The 15,229-nt window shown below is 39.6% G+C and overlaps 1 protein-coding gene across 50 annotated transcripts in view; it reads left to right on the forward strand.

Moving 5' to 3' along the window:
* Positions 1-15,229, forward strand: part of Pcbp2 (poly(rC) binding protein 2) — a 29,619-nt gene that overhangs the window by 6,626 nt on the left and 7,764 nt on the right. For 5 of the 50 annotated variants that reach the window (XM_030248395.1, XM_011245498.2, XM_011245499.2 and 2 more), the window contains 9 exons: positions 1,541-1,672; positions 6,085-6,213; positions 7,091-7,165; positions 8,873-8,965; positions 10,013-10,054; positions 11,130-11,202; positions 11,701-11,739; positions 12,677-12,732; positions 13,559-13,728. In XM_030248395.1, the coding sequence (XP_030104255.1) occupies positions 1,541-1,672; positions 6,085-6,213; positions 7,091-7,165; positions 8,873-8,965; positions 10,013-10,054; positions 11,130-11,202; positions 11,701-11,739; positions 12,677-12,732; positions 13,559-13,728 (809 nt within the window). Of the gene's footprint in view, positions 1-1,540; positions 1,673-6,084; positions 6,214-7,078; positions 7,166-8,872; positions 8,966-10,012; positions 10,055-11,129; positions 11,203-11,700; positions 11,740-12,676; positions 12,733-13,558; positions 13,729-15,229 lie in introns of all 50 variants that reach the window. The other 45 variants (XM_017316498.2, NM_001374771.1, XM_011245500.2 and 42 more) reach the window with 15 other exon arrangements.

The following is a 15,229-nucleotide window of genomic DNA, read 5'->3' on the forward strand; positions in this document are numbered from 1 at the left end:
GGGAGTCAGATCTCCTTATATACAGATGGTTGTGAGCCACCATGTGGTTGCTGGGAATTGAACTCAGGACCTCTGGAAGAGCAGTCAGTGTTCTTAACTGCTGAGCCATCTCTCCAGTCCCCTTTATATTGGTTTTGTAAGAGGATATTTTGTTTGAAATTGGTTACATTGTGTGATATCAGATGTTTTCTATTGCATTGTGCTTTCGAACTTTGAGAAAGGGTCTCTAATTGAACTGGAATCTTGTCAGCCTTCTAGTTCCTAGGACTGGTCTGTTTCCACATCAAGTGGTGGAATTATGGGTATGCATAGCCATACCTAGTTTTTTTTATGTGGGTGGTATTGGAGGGTCTGATCTTATTTCCAGTCCTTATTGCTTGCACAAGCTCTTTACCGACTGAACTATCTCCTCAGTACCTTGATTCTACTTTTAAAAAATTTTTGGTAATAGGGCCGGGTGGTGGTGGCGCATGTCTTTAATCCCAGCACTTGGGAGGCAGAGGCAGGTGGATTTCTGCGTTTGAGGCCAGATTGGCCTACAGAGTGAGTTCCAGGACAGCCAGGGTTATACAGAGAAACCCTGTCTCAAAAAAACCAAAAACCAAACCAAAACAAAATATTTGGTAATAGGATTAGAATGTTTGGTTTCATGCATGCTAGACAAGTGCTTTACTAAGCTGTGTTTCTAAACCAGATGGAAGGAAGGTCAGTGTGTTGCTTTTTGGGGCTGGAGAGATGGCTCTTCCGAAGGTCCTGAGTTCAAATCCCAGCAACCACATGGTGGCTCACAACCATCCTTAATGAGATCTGACTCCCTCTTCTGGAGTGTCTGAAGACAGCTACAGTGTACTTACATATAATAAAAATAAAAAAAAAAAGAAAAAGGAAAAAGAAATATGTTCAGAAAAGCCCTTTAAAAAAAAATAAATAAAGGTGTTGCTTTTTTCCGTACCCTTGCTGTGAAGAAAAATAAGTTTATAGCTGCTTCTGAAATTCCTTTTTCTGTTTTGTGAGCAAAATTCCCAGTCCTGTTTTAGGCCAATAGTCCCCCTAGTTACCTTACAGCTGGTGTTTCCTGCTAGTCAGTGTGGCTCTCTTATTGGAAAAGGTGGTTATAGTTCTGTGTCTAATGGCCTGTGTCTGTACTGGCCTGTATCTGCAGATTTTTTTTTTTCTTGGTTTTTCCAGACAGGGTTTCTCTGTATAGCCCTGGCTGTCCTGGAACTCACTTTGTAGACCAGACTGGCCTCGAACTCAGAAATCCGCCTGCCTCTGCCTCCCAAATGCTGGGATTAAAGGCATGTGCCACCATGCCCGGCATAGATCTTTTTTTTTCCTTCTCTTTGTGAGTGCTGAACTATAAGCAATGCTTATATATGCTTATATATGCTTATATTTGGGTGCAAATTGTGATCTTCATAGTTTGGTATGGTTATGGTACATGCATGTCCAAGAGTAAGTGATTATTTTATGGAAGGCTTTCAAGTATAGATATGCTATTTATCCTTTTGGTGTTCTAAGCAGTTTTCTTTTTTAACAGGACATAAGCAGCTCTATGACCAATAGTACAGCTGCCAGTAGACCCCCGGTTACCTTACGGCTGGTGGTTCCTGCTAGTCAGTGTGGCTCTCTTATTGGAAAAGGTGGTTGCAAGATCAAGGAAATAAGAGAGGTTGGTGTTTATTTGTTTTCAAATATCTCTTTGCTTTTTTTGTTTTTATTTTTAGCCTTGATTGGCCTGACTATGTAGACAAGGATCTCTATGAGAACCACCTACCCTCTGTTTCCTGAATGTGTGCACCATTGTTGTGTCTGGCCAGCAGATCACAACATGGGTTCTAGCCTGGAAAGGCATTTTGGAAACCTGGAAGAGAAGAGGGGCTAGGTGGCGAGAGAAAGAAATGCAGCTAAGACAGGCATTCTGATCAAAGCTCAATTTTACTGTTCTGCACGCAATTATAAAGCAGGGGAAGGGGGCCCGATTCCCGCCAATTAATCTTGGGGTCCAATAGCAGGGTGACCACGTGCACAGCTCCGAACAGCAAAGCGGCAGGTTCCAGCAGTGGGCATGGCAAAATGATTGAGCGGGAAGCTCCACCCCTGAGCAAACAGGTTTCAGGCTGGGGGAGGGGAGACTACATACCATTACACCCCATACCAAATTGTGTTACAGCTAGAAAAGGTTAGCATTTGATGTGAAGATTTAATTGGGGATTGATGGTAGTAGTAGCAGGTTTGTAATCTTAGGACATAAGAGACTTGAGAAGGGAAACTCCAAGGCCAGTTTACTGTGGGCAGTTTAAGAGACCATATCTGAGAAATACAAGCTGGATTAATACCAGGATTTGGAGACAGACAAGGTCAGAATGGTCTGTGCAGTAAATTCCAGGCCAGCCAGGGATATATGGTGAAAATCCCCTCAATTAAAAAACAAACAAGAACAACAACAACAAAAAAGTGGGATTAAAAAGAATGTTCATATACTGTTGTACAGTAGTTTGCTTAGCATGTATGTGGCCCTAGGTTTAACCCCTAGTACTGCTTCCACAGGACACCTACCTCCGCAATCATGATTAACATCCCATGAAGACTATAGTGTGGTGATATTGAAGTTAATTTTAAAAAATCATAAATTTTATTTTGTGGTGTCCAGGATTGATATCTAAGGCCTCACAGATGCTAGGTGGATGTTCCTTTACTGAGCTACATCCCAGTACACTATTCTGTATCCCCGTCCTCTGTTTCCCCCCACCCCCTTTTCATTTTAAAGGTGAGGTTTGCTATGTTACTAGCCTATACTAGAACCTTATATACATTTACTAGTAATCTTGCCTCAGTCTCTCAAGTACCTAGCCTGGCTCAGTAATGTAAGAATATGAGTGTTACTTAGAATTTCTTTTTTTTTTTTTTTTTTTTTTTTTAAGATTTACTTATTTATTATATGTAAGTACACTGTAGCTGTCTTCAGACACTCCAGAAGAGGGAGTCAGATCTTGTTATGGATGGTTGTGAGCCACCATGTGGTTGCTGGGATTTGAACTCCTGACCTTCGGAAGAGCAGTCGGGTGCTCTTACCCACTGAGCCATCTCACCAGCCCCCATACTTAGAATTTCATACGTTAATACAATCTCCCAGTTTTCATGACATATAGTTGCTGTTCTTTTTTGAGACAAGGCCTCACTGTTTAGCCATGGCTGGCCTGGAATTCAGAGATGTCTGGCTATGTATTTAGTTCTCCCTCCCCACATGTTTTTTTTTTTTTTAAATTTTTAAATTTTTATTTATTTAATTTTTCAAGGCAGGGTTACTTAGTGTATCCCTGTCTGTCCTGGAACTCACTTTGTAGACCAGGCTGGCTTTGAATTTAGAAATCCGCCTGCCTCTGCCTCCCAAGTGCTGGAATTAAAGGTGTGCGCCACCACTGCCTGGCTTATATGTTCCTTTTTTACTTTTGTTTGTTTGGTGTTTTTTTTGTGTGTGGTGTCCACCCACCCCCAGTTTATCCTCTAAAGCCCCCAGGGATTCTCTTGTCTGTCTTCAAGTCTTAGGATCACAAATGCAAATGCCCTCCCCAGCTTTTTTTTTTTTTTTTTTTGGTTTTTCGAGACAGGGTTTCTCTGTGTAGCCCTGGCTGTCCTGGAACTCACTCTGTAGACCAGGCTGGCCTCGAACTCAGAAATCCGCCTGCCTCTGCCTCCCGAGTGCTGGGATTAAAGGCGTGCACGCCCGGCTCTTCCCCAGCTTTTTAAGGGTGTTCTTGGTTCTTGTGCTATAAGCATTTTATAGGCTGAGCCATCTTTCTTATGCCTTTCCCCATTACTTGTAATTACTTATAAGCACATGTGGCTGTGGGTTCACTGGCATCTAACTCTGATGGGTAGATTGGGTTTCAATGTTTTTACCTACTGAACCACTAAAATTTTTATTTATTTTTTTTGGTAGATTTATTTGGTTGTCTATTTTGATTTTTTTTTTTTTTGAGACAGGGTTTCTCTGTAGCCCTGACTCTTCTGGATCTCACTCTGTAGACCAGGCTGGATTCGAACTTAAAACATCCTGCCTTCTGAGTGCTGGGTTTAAAGCCATGAGCCACTTGTAGATTTATTTGCATGTGAGTTGGGTTTTTGGATCCCTTGGTGCTAGAATTTTCATGTGTTGGGAGTGAACTTTTATGGGTGCTTGGAATTGAACTCAGGCTTTTTTCTTTTCTTTTTTTTAAAGAATATATATATACACACACACACACATATATATATATATATATATATATATATATACATACATACATACATATACACACACACACATACATACATGCATACACACACACATCAGATTTCATTACAAATGCTTTGAGCTACCACGTGATTGCTGGGAATTGGACTCAGGACCTCTGGAAGAGCAGTCAGTTGTCTTAACTGCAGAGCCACCATCTCTCAGCCCCTGAACTCAGTTTTTCTACAAGAACAATATATACTGTAAATCCAGAGCCATCTATAAGCCTAAAGAATTTAATAGCATTATTTTATTTGTAAGCTTTTAGTCTTACTGTGTGTATGTATGTATGTATGTACTATATATGTGCCATTAGTGGAATTCAGAAAAGAGATGGATCTCCTGGATGGTGTTATAGGTGGTTTTAAGCTCCATGTTGGTAGTAGGAACTTAATCCAGGTCCCTAGCAATAGCAACAAATGGTCTTAACCATTTTTCCAGCCCCTTAAAATAATTAAAATTTTCAGAGTAGGACTCACTGTGAAGCCTTTCTGCCTAATACTTATTTTTGTAGACTAGGCTGGTTGTAAATGCAGAGATCCTCCTTCCTCTGCGTCTTAAGTACTGGTAATTTAAAGAAGGTGCAGCATACGTGCCTGAAACAATTTATTACATTGTGTGTGTTTGTGTATATACTTGCTTGGTCAGAACAACTTGCAGGTCTTGGTTCTCTCTTTGTACCATGTGAGTCCCCCAGGGATTGAATGTAAGGTATTTTTACCTCTTGAGCTATCTGGCATTTCCCTAGATATGTTTTTTCTTTTTTTTAGACAGTCTCTATACTCCCCCCCCCCTTTTTTCTTTGTACAATTATTTACTTACTAATGTATATGAGTACACACACTGAAGCTTTTTTCAGACACACCAGAAGAGGGCATCAGATCCCATTACACATAATTGTGAGCTACCATGTGGTTGCTGGGAATTGAACTCAGGATCTCTGTAAGAGCAGTCAGTGCTCTTAACCACTGAGCCATCTCTCATGACATTTTTCATGTCTAAGTGAAATGTTACTAAATGATTCCAAAAATAGTTGGAATGTTTTGAAGTCTTTGTTCAGGATTGTTAGTTGTTTTGGTCCAGGAAGATGTGTTTGTTGGTGTGGGGGATGGTAGCTTTAGTTAAGTTTATTATAGTCTCTCACTATATCCCAGACTGGTTACAAACATATTAGATGGTTTTCCTCTTTCACCTTTTCAGTGATGAGATTGTAAGTGTAAACACCAGTGTAAGATTTTCTTTTGATGAATACTTGGTTGGAATGGTACCTGACAAAATATTTGCTCAATAAGAGAAAAATGAACGGGTGTTTTTTGCTTTGTTTTCTTTTTCTTTTTGGTTTGGTTTTTCGAGACAGGGTTTCTCTGTATAGCCCTGGCTGTCCTGGAACTTACTCTGTAGACCAGGCTGGCCTCAAACTCAGAAATCAGCCTACCTCTGCCTCCCAAGTGCTGGGATTAAAGGCGTGCGCCACCACTACCTGGTGGAATGGGTGATGTTAAGAGGATTTTGTTTGACCCACAAAGCTTTCATTACTCGGTAAGAGTAAATTGTATAGAAGGGACTTTTTTTCTGAGTGCAGGTTAAATGTAGGCTGTTACTCAGATTTATTCTTGTCTCTCAGAGGTATTGTATTTTTAACTTTAATAAGCAGTAATATCTGGAGTAAGGAAGAATGGGAAATGAGAAAGAAAGGGTGGAAATAAGGCTCTATTGAACTTGATATTCTAAAGCTGGTGTAAGGAGGAATTGAAGAACAGGTTTTCTGAAATTTCTTTTTGTTTGTTTAATTTCCTTTTACCCTAAAGAGTACAGGGGCTCAGGTCCAGGTGGCAGGGGATATGCTCCCCAACTCAACTGAGCGGGCAATCACTATTGCTGGCATTCCGCAGTCCATCATTGAGTGTGTCAAACAGATCTGCGTGGTCATGTTGGAGGTAAGCCCTCAGGCTCATGCTGGAGGTGGGGGTGATTCTGGGGACAGGGGAGCTGATCTATATTTAGTAAGACTAGAATTAGTTGAAGCTGTTAAGAGGCTTATCAGTATAGGTGTGGGTAAAATGGTTCCTTGAGTTCATACATTCTTTCTCCCAGTTTTAATGTATCTTAGTCTGTGAGCAAAAATAGGATCTGTTAAAAAGCAGTTGTGTTGTAGTTCAGAATGTTCTAGTAGTGTGGGTAGAGTAAGGTAGACTGTAAGGACTTGGGATTTTTGAAATGTTAGCTAACTTACCTTTTGAATTTCTTGACATTGATACATTCTCTATTTTTCATTTGAAGCAGGATATATTCAAAACAATAGTTATATCATAGGAAAAGTATCAATGATGGGATTTCTGAGTGAATTATGAAGTCCTATATATTCTGCAGCAAAAAAATGATGGAAATTAGATCTTGAGTTACATGGAGTTGGCCCCATATGAATCATAAAGAAAGATTTTTTTGTCTTTGGACCATAAACATACCATTTGGGACTTTATGTCTTAATTAACAAAAATGTGAGGTCCTAAAAATTACCACTTAAAGTATATCTACACATATTGTGTGTGTGTGTGAGAATTAAATTTATTTTCAAGTCTGGAAATCAGGATTAAAATTATTTCAAAGCCTCTTCATTGAGAATTAGTATGAGCCACATAATCCATAACCTTCCTACTTGCTTTTTAAAGACAACTAATCATGCACAACTTGATAAGTAAGGAACTGGAAAGAATAATTTTTATTTAACTGACCTGTGTGTGCTATAGCCACACAGCTGAAGCAGCTTTGAAACCTTATCTCTTTTTGTTTTTTTCCCCTCTGACTCTCTCCCAGTCCCCCCCGAAGGGCGTGACCATCCCGTACCGGCCCAAGCCCTCCAGTTCTCCAGTCATCTTTGCAGGTGGTCAGGTAAGAAAATCCTTATTGGTGGGCTAGAATGAACGAAGATTATATTATAAATATCAACTTTGCCAGCAACACACCAAGCTACTTTGCATGCTTGCTGAAAACTTGTACTTTTGGCCATAGTTTGATTTGCTTTTAAGAAAATTTTGAATGCCAAGACCTTATTTTTAGCAGAAAACGGAAGTTTTGTAGACACTCAGAAGAGAAATTGGTGGTTTGGGTTAGAGTTAAATTACTCCAGTGTTATTACCTCTCTCCCGATATCGACCATCCCGTCTATGCTTCTGTATGTGTGGAATGATGGAGGTCTAAGTAATGATAGCAAAGGAGTTGGGCCTCTGGAAATTCTGGATGGTGGTTTCAAATGGCATGGGGACATGGGATCAGGTCCTGAATTTGAGTGTCCTACAAATTTTCCCTCCCTTTCACCTCACCTCCCCTACTCCTACCCTTTTACCCCCCCAAAATCCAGTTTGTTTTTCACTAGAGTCTTAACCTTATAAACACTGGTTTGAAACCCCATGGTGTAACTGAAATCAGCTGGAGTAAGATAAGCATAGGATGCGGGAACATACTGGGCTGTAGTGTGAGAACACCAGAGCATTCTCTCAATGCCTCGTTTACCTTTAACAGTTAGAGTTGTGTGAGAAGATTGATAAATGTCATGATAATAGTAGTGTATTTTCATGGTTAGTGTTTTCTTGATAAATGTCATGATAATAGTGTATTTTCATGGTTAGTGTTTTCTTGAGTAATAATAGGTAAAGCAGTTTTTAAAGTATTGAAATTCAGGTTAAAATAGTGATCTTTGTAACTAGGGCCTACCCTATTTAAAAACATCTATGCTTAACTAGTTATATTTATTTGTATTTTGTCTGAAAACCATTTGAGAGGGGAAAGCATCAACTTGGAGTTAATTCCACATTTTATTGAAATATAATGAAAGTGAAGAAGTTTATGTCTTGCTGAGAGCTTTCACAAGTGGTCATATTGCAGTGTTATATATTGAGATGTGTTAGATCTTTGTTTTAGCATTAGCTTTGTTTTAACAGGTTTGTCAGAGCTGTCATAAATATTGGGGCAAGAGAAGCAGCAGCTCAATCAGTCATTGTAGACAGGAGGGTTAGCCTCAGGAGTCATCCTCTTCCCATGGAACTCTAGGTTCTTCAGTGCTGTGTCACCCATCAACCTCCGCACGACAGTCTGTCCTTCCTTATCTTCATTCCAAACCTCACTCCTCTCCCTTTGTACCTCTTTGCTTCCCTCCCTCCCTCCCTCCCTTTATTCAGTTAACTGCCCTCTAAAAGCTTACAGCTTCTTCTATCTATCAGTTGCCCTCTTATGGGTCATTCCCATGGACCTTTTTATAAATAGACCAGTTCATACAGTGTCCAGAGATGGACCTGTATCTTTTGTTGTAAAGTGGGCTCTGTAGGGGTTCAAGTTAATCCTACAGTGACCAAGACCTGGCATCAGCTCACTTTTACTGAAAATAACCCAATTGTGCAGTGTCATCTGCCTCTAGGTAACTTTTTTTTTTTAATTCACTGATTACAGCTCGTTTCAAATCTGTGTTGTGAGCTCCTTTTTAAAGGAAACAAGAAAAAAAAAATAAGCAACTTTTTTTTTTTTTTTTGGTGTGAATTTCATGCTGGTGACAAGGTGCCGGATTGACAGCCCTGGAGACTGAAATCCTCTATTTATCCACAGGACAGGTACAGCACAGGCAGCGACAGTGCGAGCTTTCCCCACACCACCCCGTCCATGTGCCTCAACCCTGACCTGGAGGGACCACCTCTAGAGGTGAGAGGGGATGTTCAGTCTCCAAGGCTCACTCAATCCTTCCGCCTCAGCCGAGACTGCCAACACACGGGGGGCGAGTGGCGCTGGTGATTTTTGTGCTGTGGACACCACCTGTCCACGGGGACCTGGACTGACCTCCCCACCTCATTTCACACAGGCCGCGTAGCCCACCAGATGGTAACACCAACTTTTTTTTTTTTTTAACTTTTTTTTTTTGTTGTTGTTGTTCAATCCCTCTTTTCCCTCTCCCACTCTTCCCTTCCCATTTTCACCTTTCCACCCCGACCTGGGTGTGCTTTTGGGGGTAATAACCACTGCATTGTAATGTGAGAGACTTCACATTGTTTTAAGTAACCAGCTACACCTTTCTCCCCATCCGTTCTTTTATTCCTTTTCTCCTTGCCCCTCCCCCCAACTCCCTCCTATTGCCCAAAAGACCAAGCTCCCTTTTTGGGAGAATCTGCTGTGGGGAGGAGGGCATAGTGGGAGCTGCAAGTACCTTTTATGCAGGTGGGTGGGCAAAACCAGGATATAGCAAATTGACCCCCCCCCCAAATGCTTCTGTGGTCAGGTCCCTAGTGTTAGAGACCTAGCTAGCTTCTATCTAGTGCACTTAAGTTCATAGGCAATGTTTGAATACATGCCATGCAGGTTTGTCTAGATGCAAATCATTTATATTAGTATGATTACTATCTTGTATTAAATATATAGGGTGCAGGGGATTGGTCAGTCAAAGCATTGCTTTACTTTCATTTTCCACATTTTCTTGTTAAAAAGCAAATATGTATATTTTGCCTTAATTAAAGAGAATTTGTATATCCTTAGAGGATCCCGTGGAATAAAGTTAATACTGTATTTGGGGCTCAAAGAAGGCCAGCTCAGTTCTGACCATTGTGAGATTTCATCTACTGCCTCAGTCCCTGGACTCCCTTTCTCTAGTTCAACTCTGGCTTCCTGGCTAGTTGAAAACTTGTCTCCCCCACTCCCCCACATTGGGTTGCTGTCCATGACTGGTTTTTAATAGGAACTGTTTTCCTCCTTTTGTAGGCCTATACCATTCAAGGACAGTATGCCATTCCACAGCCAGATGTAAGTTTTTATTTCATTTGTTTTGAAAAACTCCCTCTCCATCCAAAATTATCTGAATCTTTTCTCCTTAGGCAGGAGTAAGTTGGGTCTTCAACTTTTGTGGTGGTGTTGTGGCTTAAAAGGTGAACCACACAGTATCAATGTGTTAGCCTTTGAATGTGAAACCCCTAGAAATTATATATCCATGGTATATGTTATTAATATCTTGGCACAATTCAAACTGTCAGTGAAGTGTGCTTCCCTTAAGTAATTTCTTTGGGTAAGATGGAGCCTTTAGGTGCTGAAGGTTTATTTATATAAGTAAGGTTAGAAAACTGATTATTGAACCTCAATTCAAACTTTACTAACAACTTCTTACTTTTAAAAGTACTAGTATTTGGAGTTTTGTCTTTTTTTCTTGCATGCCTCTTTCATTTTTACTAATCCTTTCAGGTGCCAAACATTAGACTTTGATTAGTTCTTGGTTAGTGGAAGCCCCTAGGAGAGGTGTGAAGTAGACCGATTAAGGATTATTTTATCACCAGTTAGGACAATTATCTATGTGTATTACACATAAGATCATTGGAAAAATACTTGTTGGGGACTAAGCCCAGTTTGGTTTCTTGTTAATCTTCTCTCCTCCTTGCAGTCTCCCTGCCCCCCTCAACTCCTTCCCTTTTCCCAGTACTAGTAGAACCCTGCATGGTGTGTCTTCCCTAGCACCACTGCACAGTTTGTTTATCTAGCCTGTCTGTGCTTGTCCCTGGGGCAACCGTTGGCAATGGCTGCATATATACCTCCATTAAACAGTCCACAGGGGATAGTTGTTGGGCTGCTATTACTGCTTTCTTTTTCACATACCCAAATGCATTCATCTCTTGTATACTGACATCCTTTCTATTTCTAACTTTTACCTGTCATATTCTGCCTGTCCTCTGGATTGTACTGTAAGCCCCATTCTTATCCTATGTTATACTTGGAATAGTAGACTCAACTTTGGGAATCAGGGGCCATGTGCATTTTCACATATTGAGTGTGCTTGAGTTCTGACTAGGTTACCCTTCTAATGCTGATCTCTCCTGTTTCCTTCATGCAGTTGACCAAGCTGCACCAGTTGGCAATGCAACAGTCTCATTTTCCCATGACCCATGGCAACACCGGATTCAGTGGTATGGATAACTCAGTGTTATTTCTGTAAGGTGTAGCACAAGATAGAGGCCAGTCCCAAGGTCTCAGCTTGTCAACTGTTAAAAAAAATTCATTACCATCCAGCATCTGCTGGTTTAAACTTGACCTACTATGGCTAAAGGAGGTAATGTGTTTGTTAATGTGAATTTCATTTGGGGTGAGTTAATTATAAAAGAGTAAAAATCCCTGGAAGGTTTGGGGTGAGATCAGGGGATGCTTGTCAGGAGAAGGGTAGGCTGCTATTTCTGGTGACCCCATCTTGATAGTGGCCACCTTGATCTGATTAGCATCTCCTTTTTCTCCACCAGGTATTCACAAGACTTGGGTAGAGACAATCCATTTGTGCCAAATTGTGTAGTGTATTTTTGTTTGTTTTGTTTTGTTTTTGGGACTTTTTTTTAATTTTATATATAAGGAATAACTTGTCCGATAGGGTTAGAATGAGACCACCAAACTCATTTTCACTTGTATCTTAACAGGCATTGAATCCAGCTCTCCAGAGGTGAAAGGCTATTGGGGTAATGATTAAAAAAAAAAATCTGTAGTATTCTACTGTTATATTAATAAACTGGTGGGAGTCTTGTTTCACTGCCCATAAACCATACCAGCAACATGCACATATGGCAGAGAGGAGCTGAGAGAGCAAAGGGGTGGGCCTGGTGCCCTTTAGGGTCCCTTGATGGATCTGGCCAACCACCTTCTAAAAATGTAGTTGAGAGCAGGACTAGAAAGAATGGTTAAGGGTTAGCCAGCCAGAATGGCCTAGTCCTGGTGTTCTTATGAATAGTAGGGGTGTTTGTGATGGGATTGGTTTTTTTTTTCTTTCTTTCTTTCTTTCTTTTTTTCTTTGGAAAACAAAACAAAAGCCAGAATAATTAGAGCAAAGAACAGAATAAGTATAGAGAAATAAATTCCCTTCAAACAGATTGCTATTTTATCTATTTGGTCTTTTAAGTCTAGTTTGTGGGGATAGAGGTGGAGGATGTTAACTCTGGTAGAGGTATAATGAAAGCAATTCTGCCTGCCAAGAGTTCATGATACCCAGTAACAAGAGTAAAATTGGCACTGATTTTAGTGAGCATTGGACAAAATAAAATCAGAACACAACCATAATCTTAATCAGAAAAGGGATAGATGTACAGAAGCATTTGATGTTTAGATTTTGCTCCTGTTTAAGAATATCACACTCTCTTGCCCCTTTTATCTCTGTACATACTAGTCTGGGCTTTGCAGGAAATGGCATGAAATCAGCTATTCTGATTGTACAGAAGAATCTTTCTCCAGCATTACTTTTGATACCCTGCCCATCTTTCCTACTTGGAGGCTTCAGAGTTAGTGATAAACCCCAACAGCCAATGCTGGGTTTCCATTTTATTTTCTTCTGTTAGTTTAATTTGCAGATCACTGATTCTGAATGCTGTGCATTAAATTTTCTTGCTCTTTTCTGTCTTTTAGCAGGTTTGGATGCATCTGCTCAAACTACTTCTCATGAACTCACCATTCCAAATGATGTAAGTGTAATTAAACTATGTTAGAAGTCTGAAGAAAACCTTACTAGAGAGAATTGATACAATTAACTTTATTAGCAGTTTTCAAAGGTAGAAGAACCTCTTCCTATCCTGTAGAAATTCTTACTTTTCTCTTAAAGCATCTGGAACTTGGGTTGTGATGTATGCCTTTAATTTCAGCACTCTTTGAGTTCAAGCCAGCTTGAAATATATAGTGAGACCCTGTTTCCCCAAAAGAACATCAGAATTTAACTCTGCTTTTGGAGAAGTTATTCTAGAGTGATAGTATATCTGCCCTTTCTACAAGTGGGGCTGTTTATTAGAATAAAATTATAATAAAGTTAGTGTCTCAGTTAAGCCACAGTTAACATGTTACGGAATTACTGCTCTTTAATACTAGATAATGCAAATGTAATCTGAAGCACAAAAACAAATTTGAAATTCTTGTCAGTATCATAAGGTAACGGTGGAAAAATGAATTCACACTTTTTTGACACCCCAACAGCGAAGGCATTGTTGATTTATTTGTAGCTATCTCACTTGATTTCAATATTGCTCTGGTTAATTTGTCATGGAGTGGAGGCTACATTGTGGGGATAGAAACAAAAGCTAATTCTTGGGATGAGAAACTGGCTTGGAGTATGCCTTGATTTGTAGTTAATCAGGCATTGAAGTGGGACCTTCAGGTTTTAAAATCCAAGGTTTTAATAGCAGTATACCAAAAGGATTGTAGAGTGCAAATTTAGGTACAAATTGTAGAAATTGGTAAATAGTATTTGTGTTTGTTTCGCTGTGCAACTCTTAATTTGTTTTTGTTTTGTTTCTCAAGTTGATTGGCTGCATAATCGGGCGTCAAGGCGCCAAAATCAATGAGATCCGTCAGATGTCTGGGGCGCAGATCAAAATTGCAAACCCAGTGGAAGGATCTACTGATCGGCAGGTTACCATCACTGGATCTGCTGCCAGCATTAGCCTGGCTCAGTATCTAATCAATGTCAGGTAAGAATCTCTTCACTGTGTCACATAACAGGGAGGGAGAGGGTTGCCATATAACAAGTATGGGTTTTTTATTTCCCCATAAGTTCTGCTTTTTTTCTGTCTTTAATGTAGCAGAGAAAACAAGCAGATTGGAGTAAGTTTTCATGGGGTTGTTTTTGGGAAGTGGAAATATATGCCTGTGGTATATAGTATATGCCTGTGCTGAATAGGACAGAGCTCTAGTAATAACAGGCTCACTGAAACACACTTGGGTTTTGCTTGTTTTCACACATCATGTAGACAGATCATTTCATTTTTGAATTTGGAGTTCAAAGCACCTTGAATTTTTAAGGATAATGAGATATCTAAGTAGCTTCTTAGAAATAGCTGTCATCATTCTGCAGACATTTTTCAAATGACAAGTATGTTCTGTTTGTGAGAAAATCAAGCCGACTAGGAGTAGTGCTCCAGATGCATTCATAGTTTTTATCCCATTGCTCACCCTATTCTCATACTTCATAAATGTCCTCCTCGGGTTTTATTTCCCTATATTTAGGTTCTGTTGCTATACTCTCAGTTGTAGGACAATTGTGTATAATCAAATGTGCATCCTACTGGATGTTTGTTATATTTATTCTCTTCCAATAAAAATTAAGAGTTCCTGAATCTAAGGAAAGGTTTTAGGGATATGAAGCCTATATTCATGTTATACATGTGCTTATGTATTTATACCAGACTCTCTTACCCCTAGTTGTAAACATTGTCAATATGCCAATGGTGGTCTTTTGTATTTGTATTTCTGTGCCTTGAGCTAATGCTGTAAAAAGGATGATACAGCCCAGCAGTGGTGGCACATGCCTTTGAATCCCCATCATATGGGAGGCAGAGATAGGTGGACCTCTATAATTTGAGGTCAGGTTAGTCTAGAGTGAGATCCAAGATAACCAAGGCTACACAGAGAAACCCTATCATGAAAGGTAAAACAACAACAACAAAAAAGTTAAATCTATACATAACTTTGTTTTATATTACTATGTCGTTTTTTAATATTGAATTAAATAATAGTAATTTTACACATAGCCTATTAGTAAAAAACTTATTTCTAGTTCACATGGGAGGTAAGTTTTATGTGGCAAAAATGCTAGAAATTGTTACCTTCAGCTTTTGGTAAGCTTATATTAAATGAGATAGCTAAAATTACAATTTTAAATTTGACTTTGTTTTAATAAGTTAGTGTCTACATTGTAAGGAGACAGCTTCATTATTTGAAGAAACTGCAGAATTCCTTTAATTAAACAGCTGAGTAAAAAAACTATGCAAACACTGGATTTGGATCAGAACTTTTTAAAGCCTTATCACCAGTACCAGAAGATGCACAAATATGCTTTTTATCTTTTAAAACTATTTGGCTGAGATTGAGTGAGAAAAACAAACTGGTTTTATTATTCTCATTATTGGCTTCAAAGCATTTCTTCTGTACTCCTGACCTTTCCTCACAGGGCTCTGTCTTTGTGGTTCATTG

The sequence above is a fragment of the Mus musculus genome, chromosome 15 (genome assembly GCF_000001635.26).
Source record: "Mus musculus strain C57BL/6J chromosome 15, GRCm38.p6 C57BL/6J".
Classification (NCBI taxonomy): domain Eukaryota; kingdom Metazoa; phylum Chordata; class Mammalia; order Rodentia; family Muridae; genus Mus; species Mus musculus.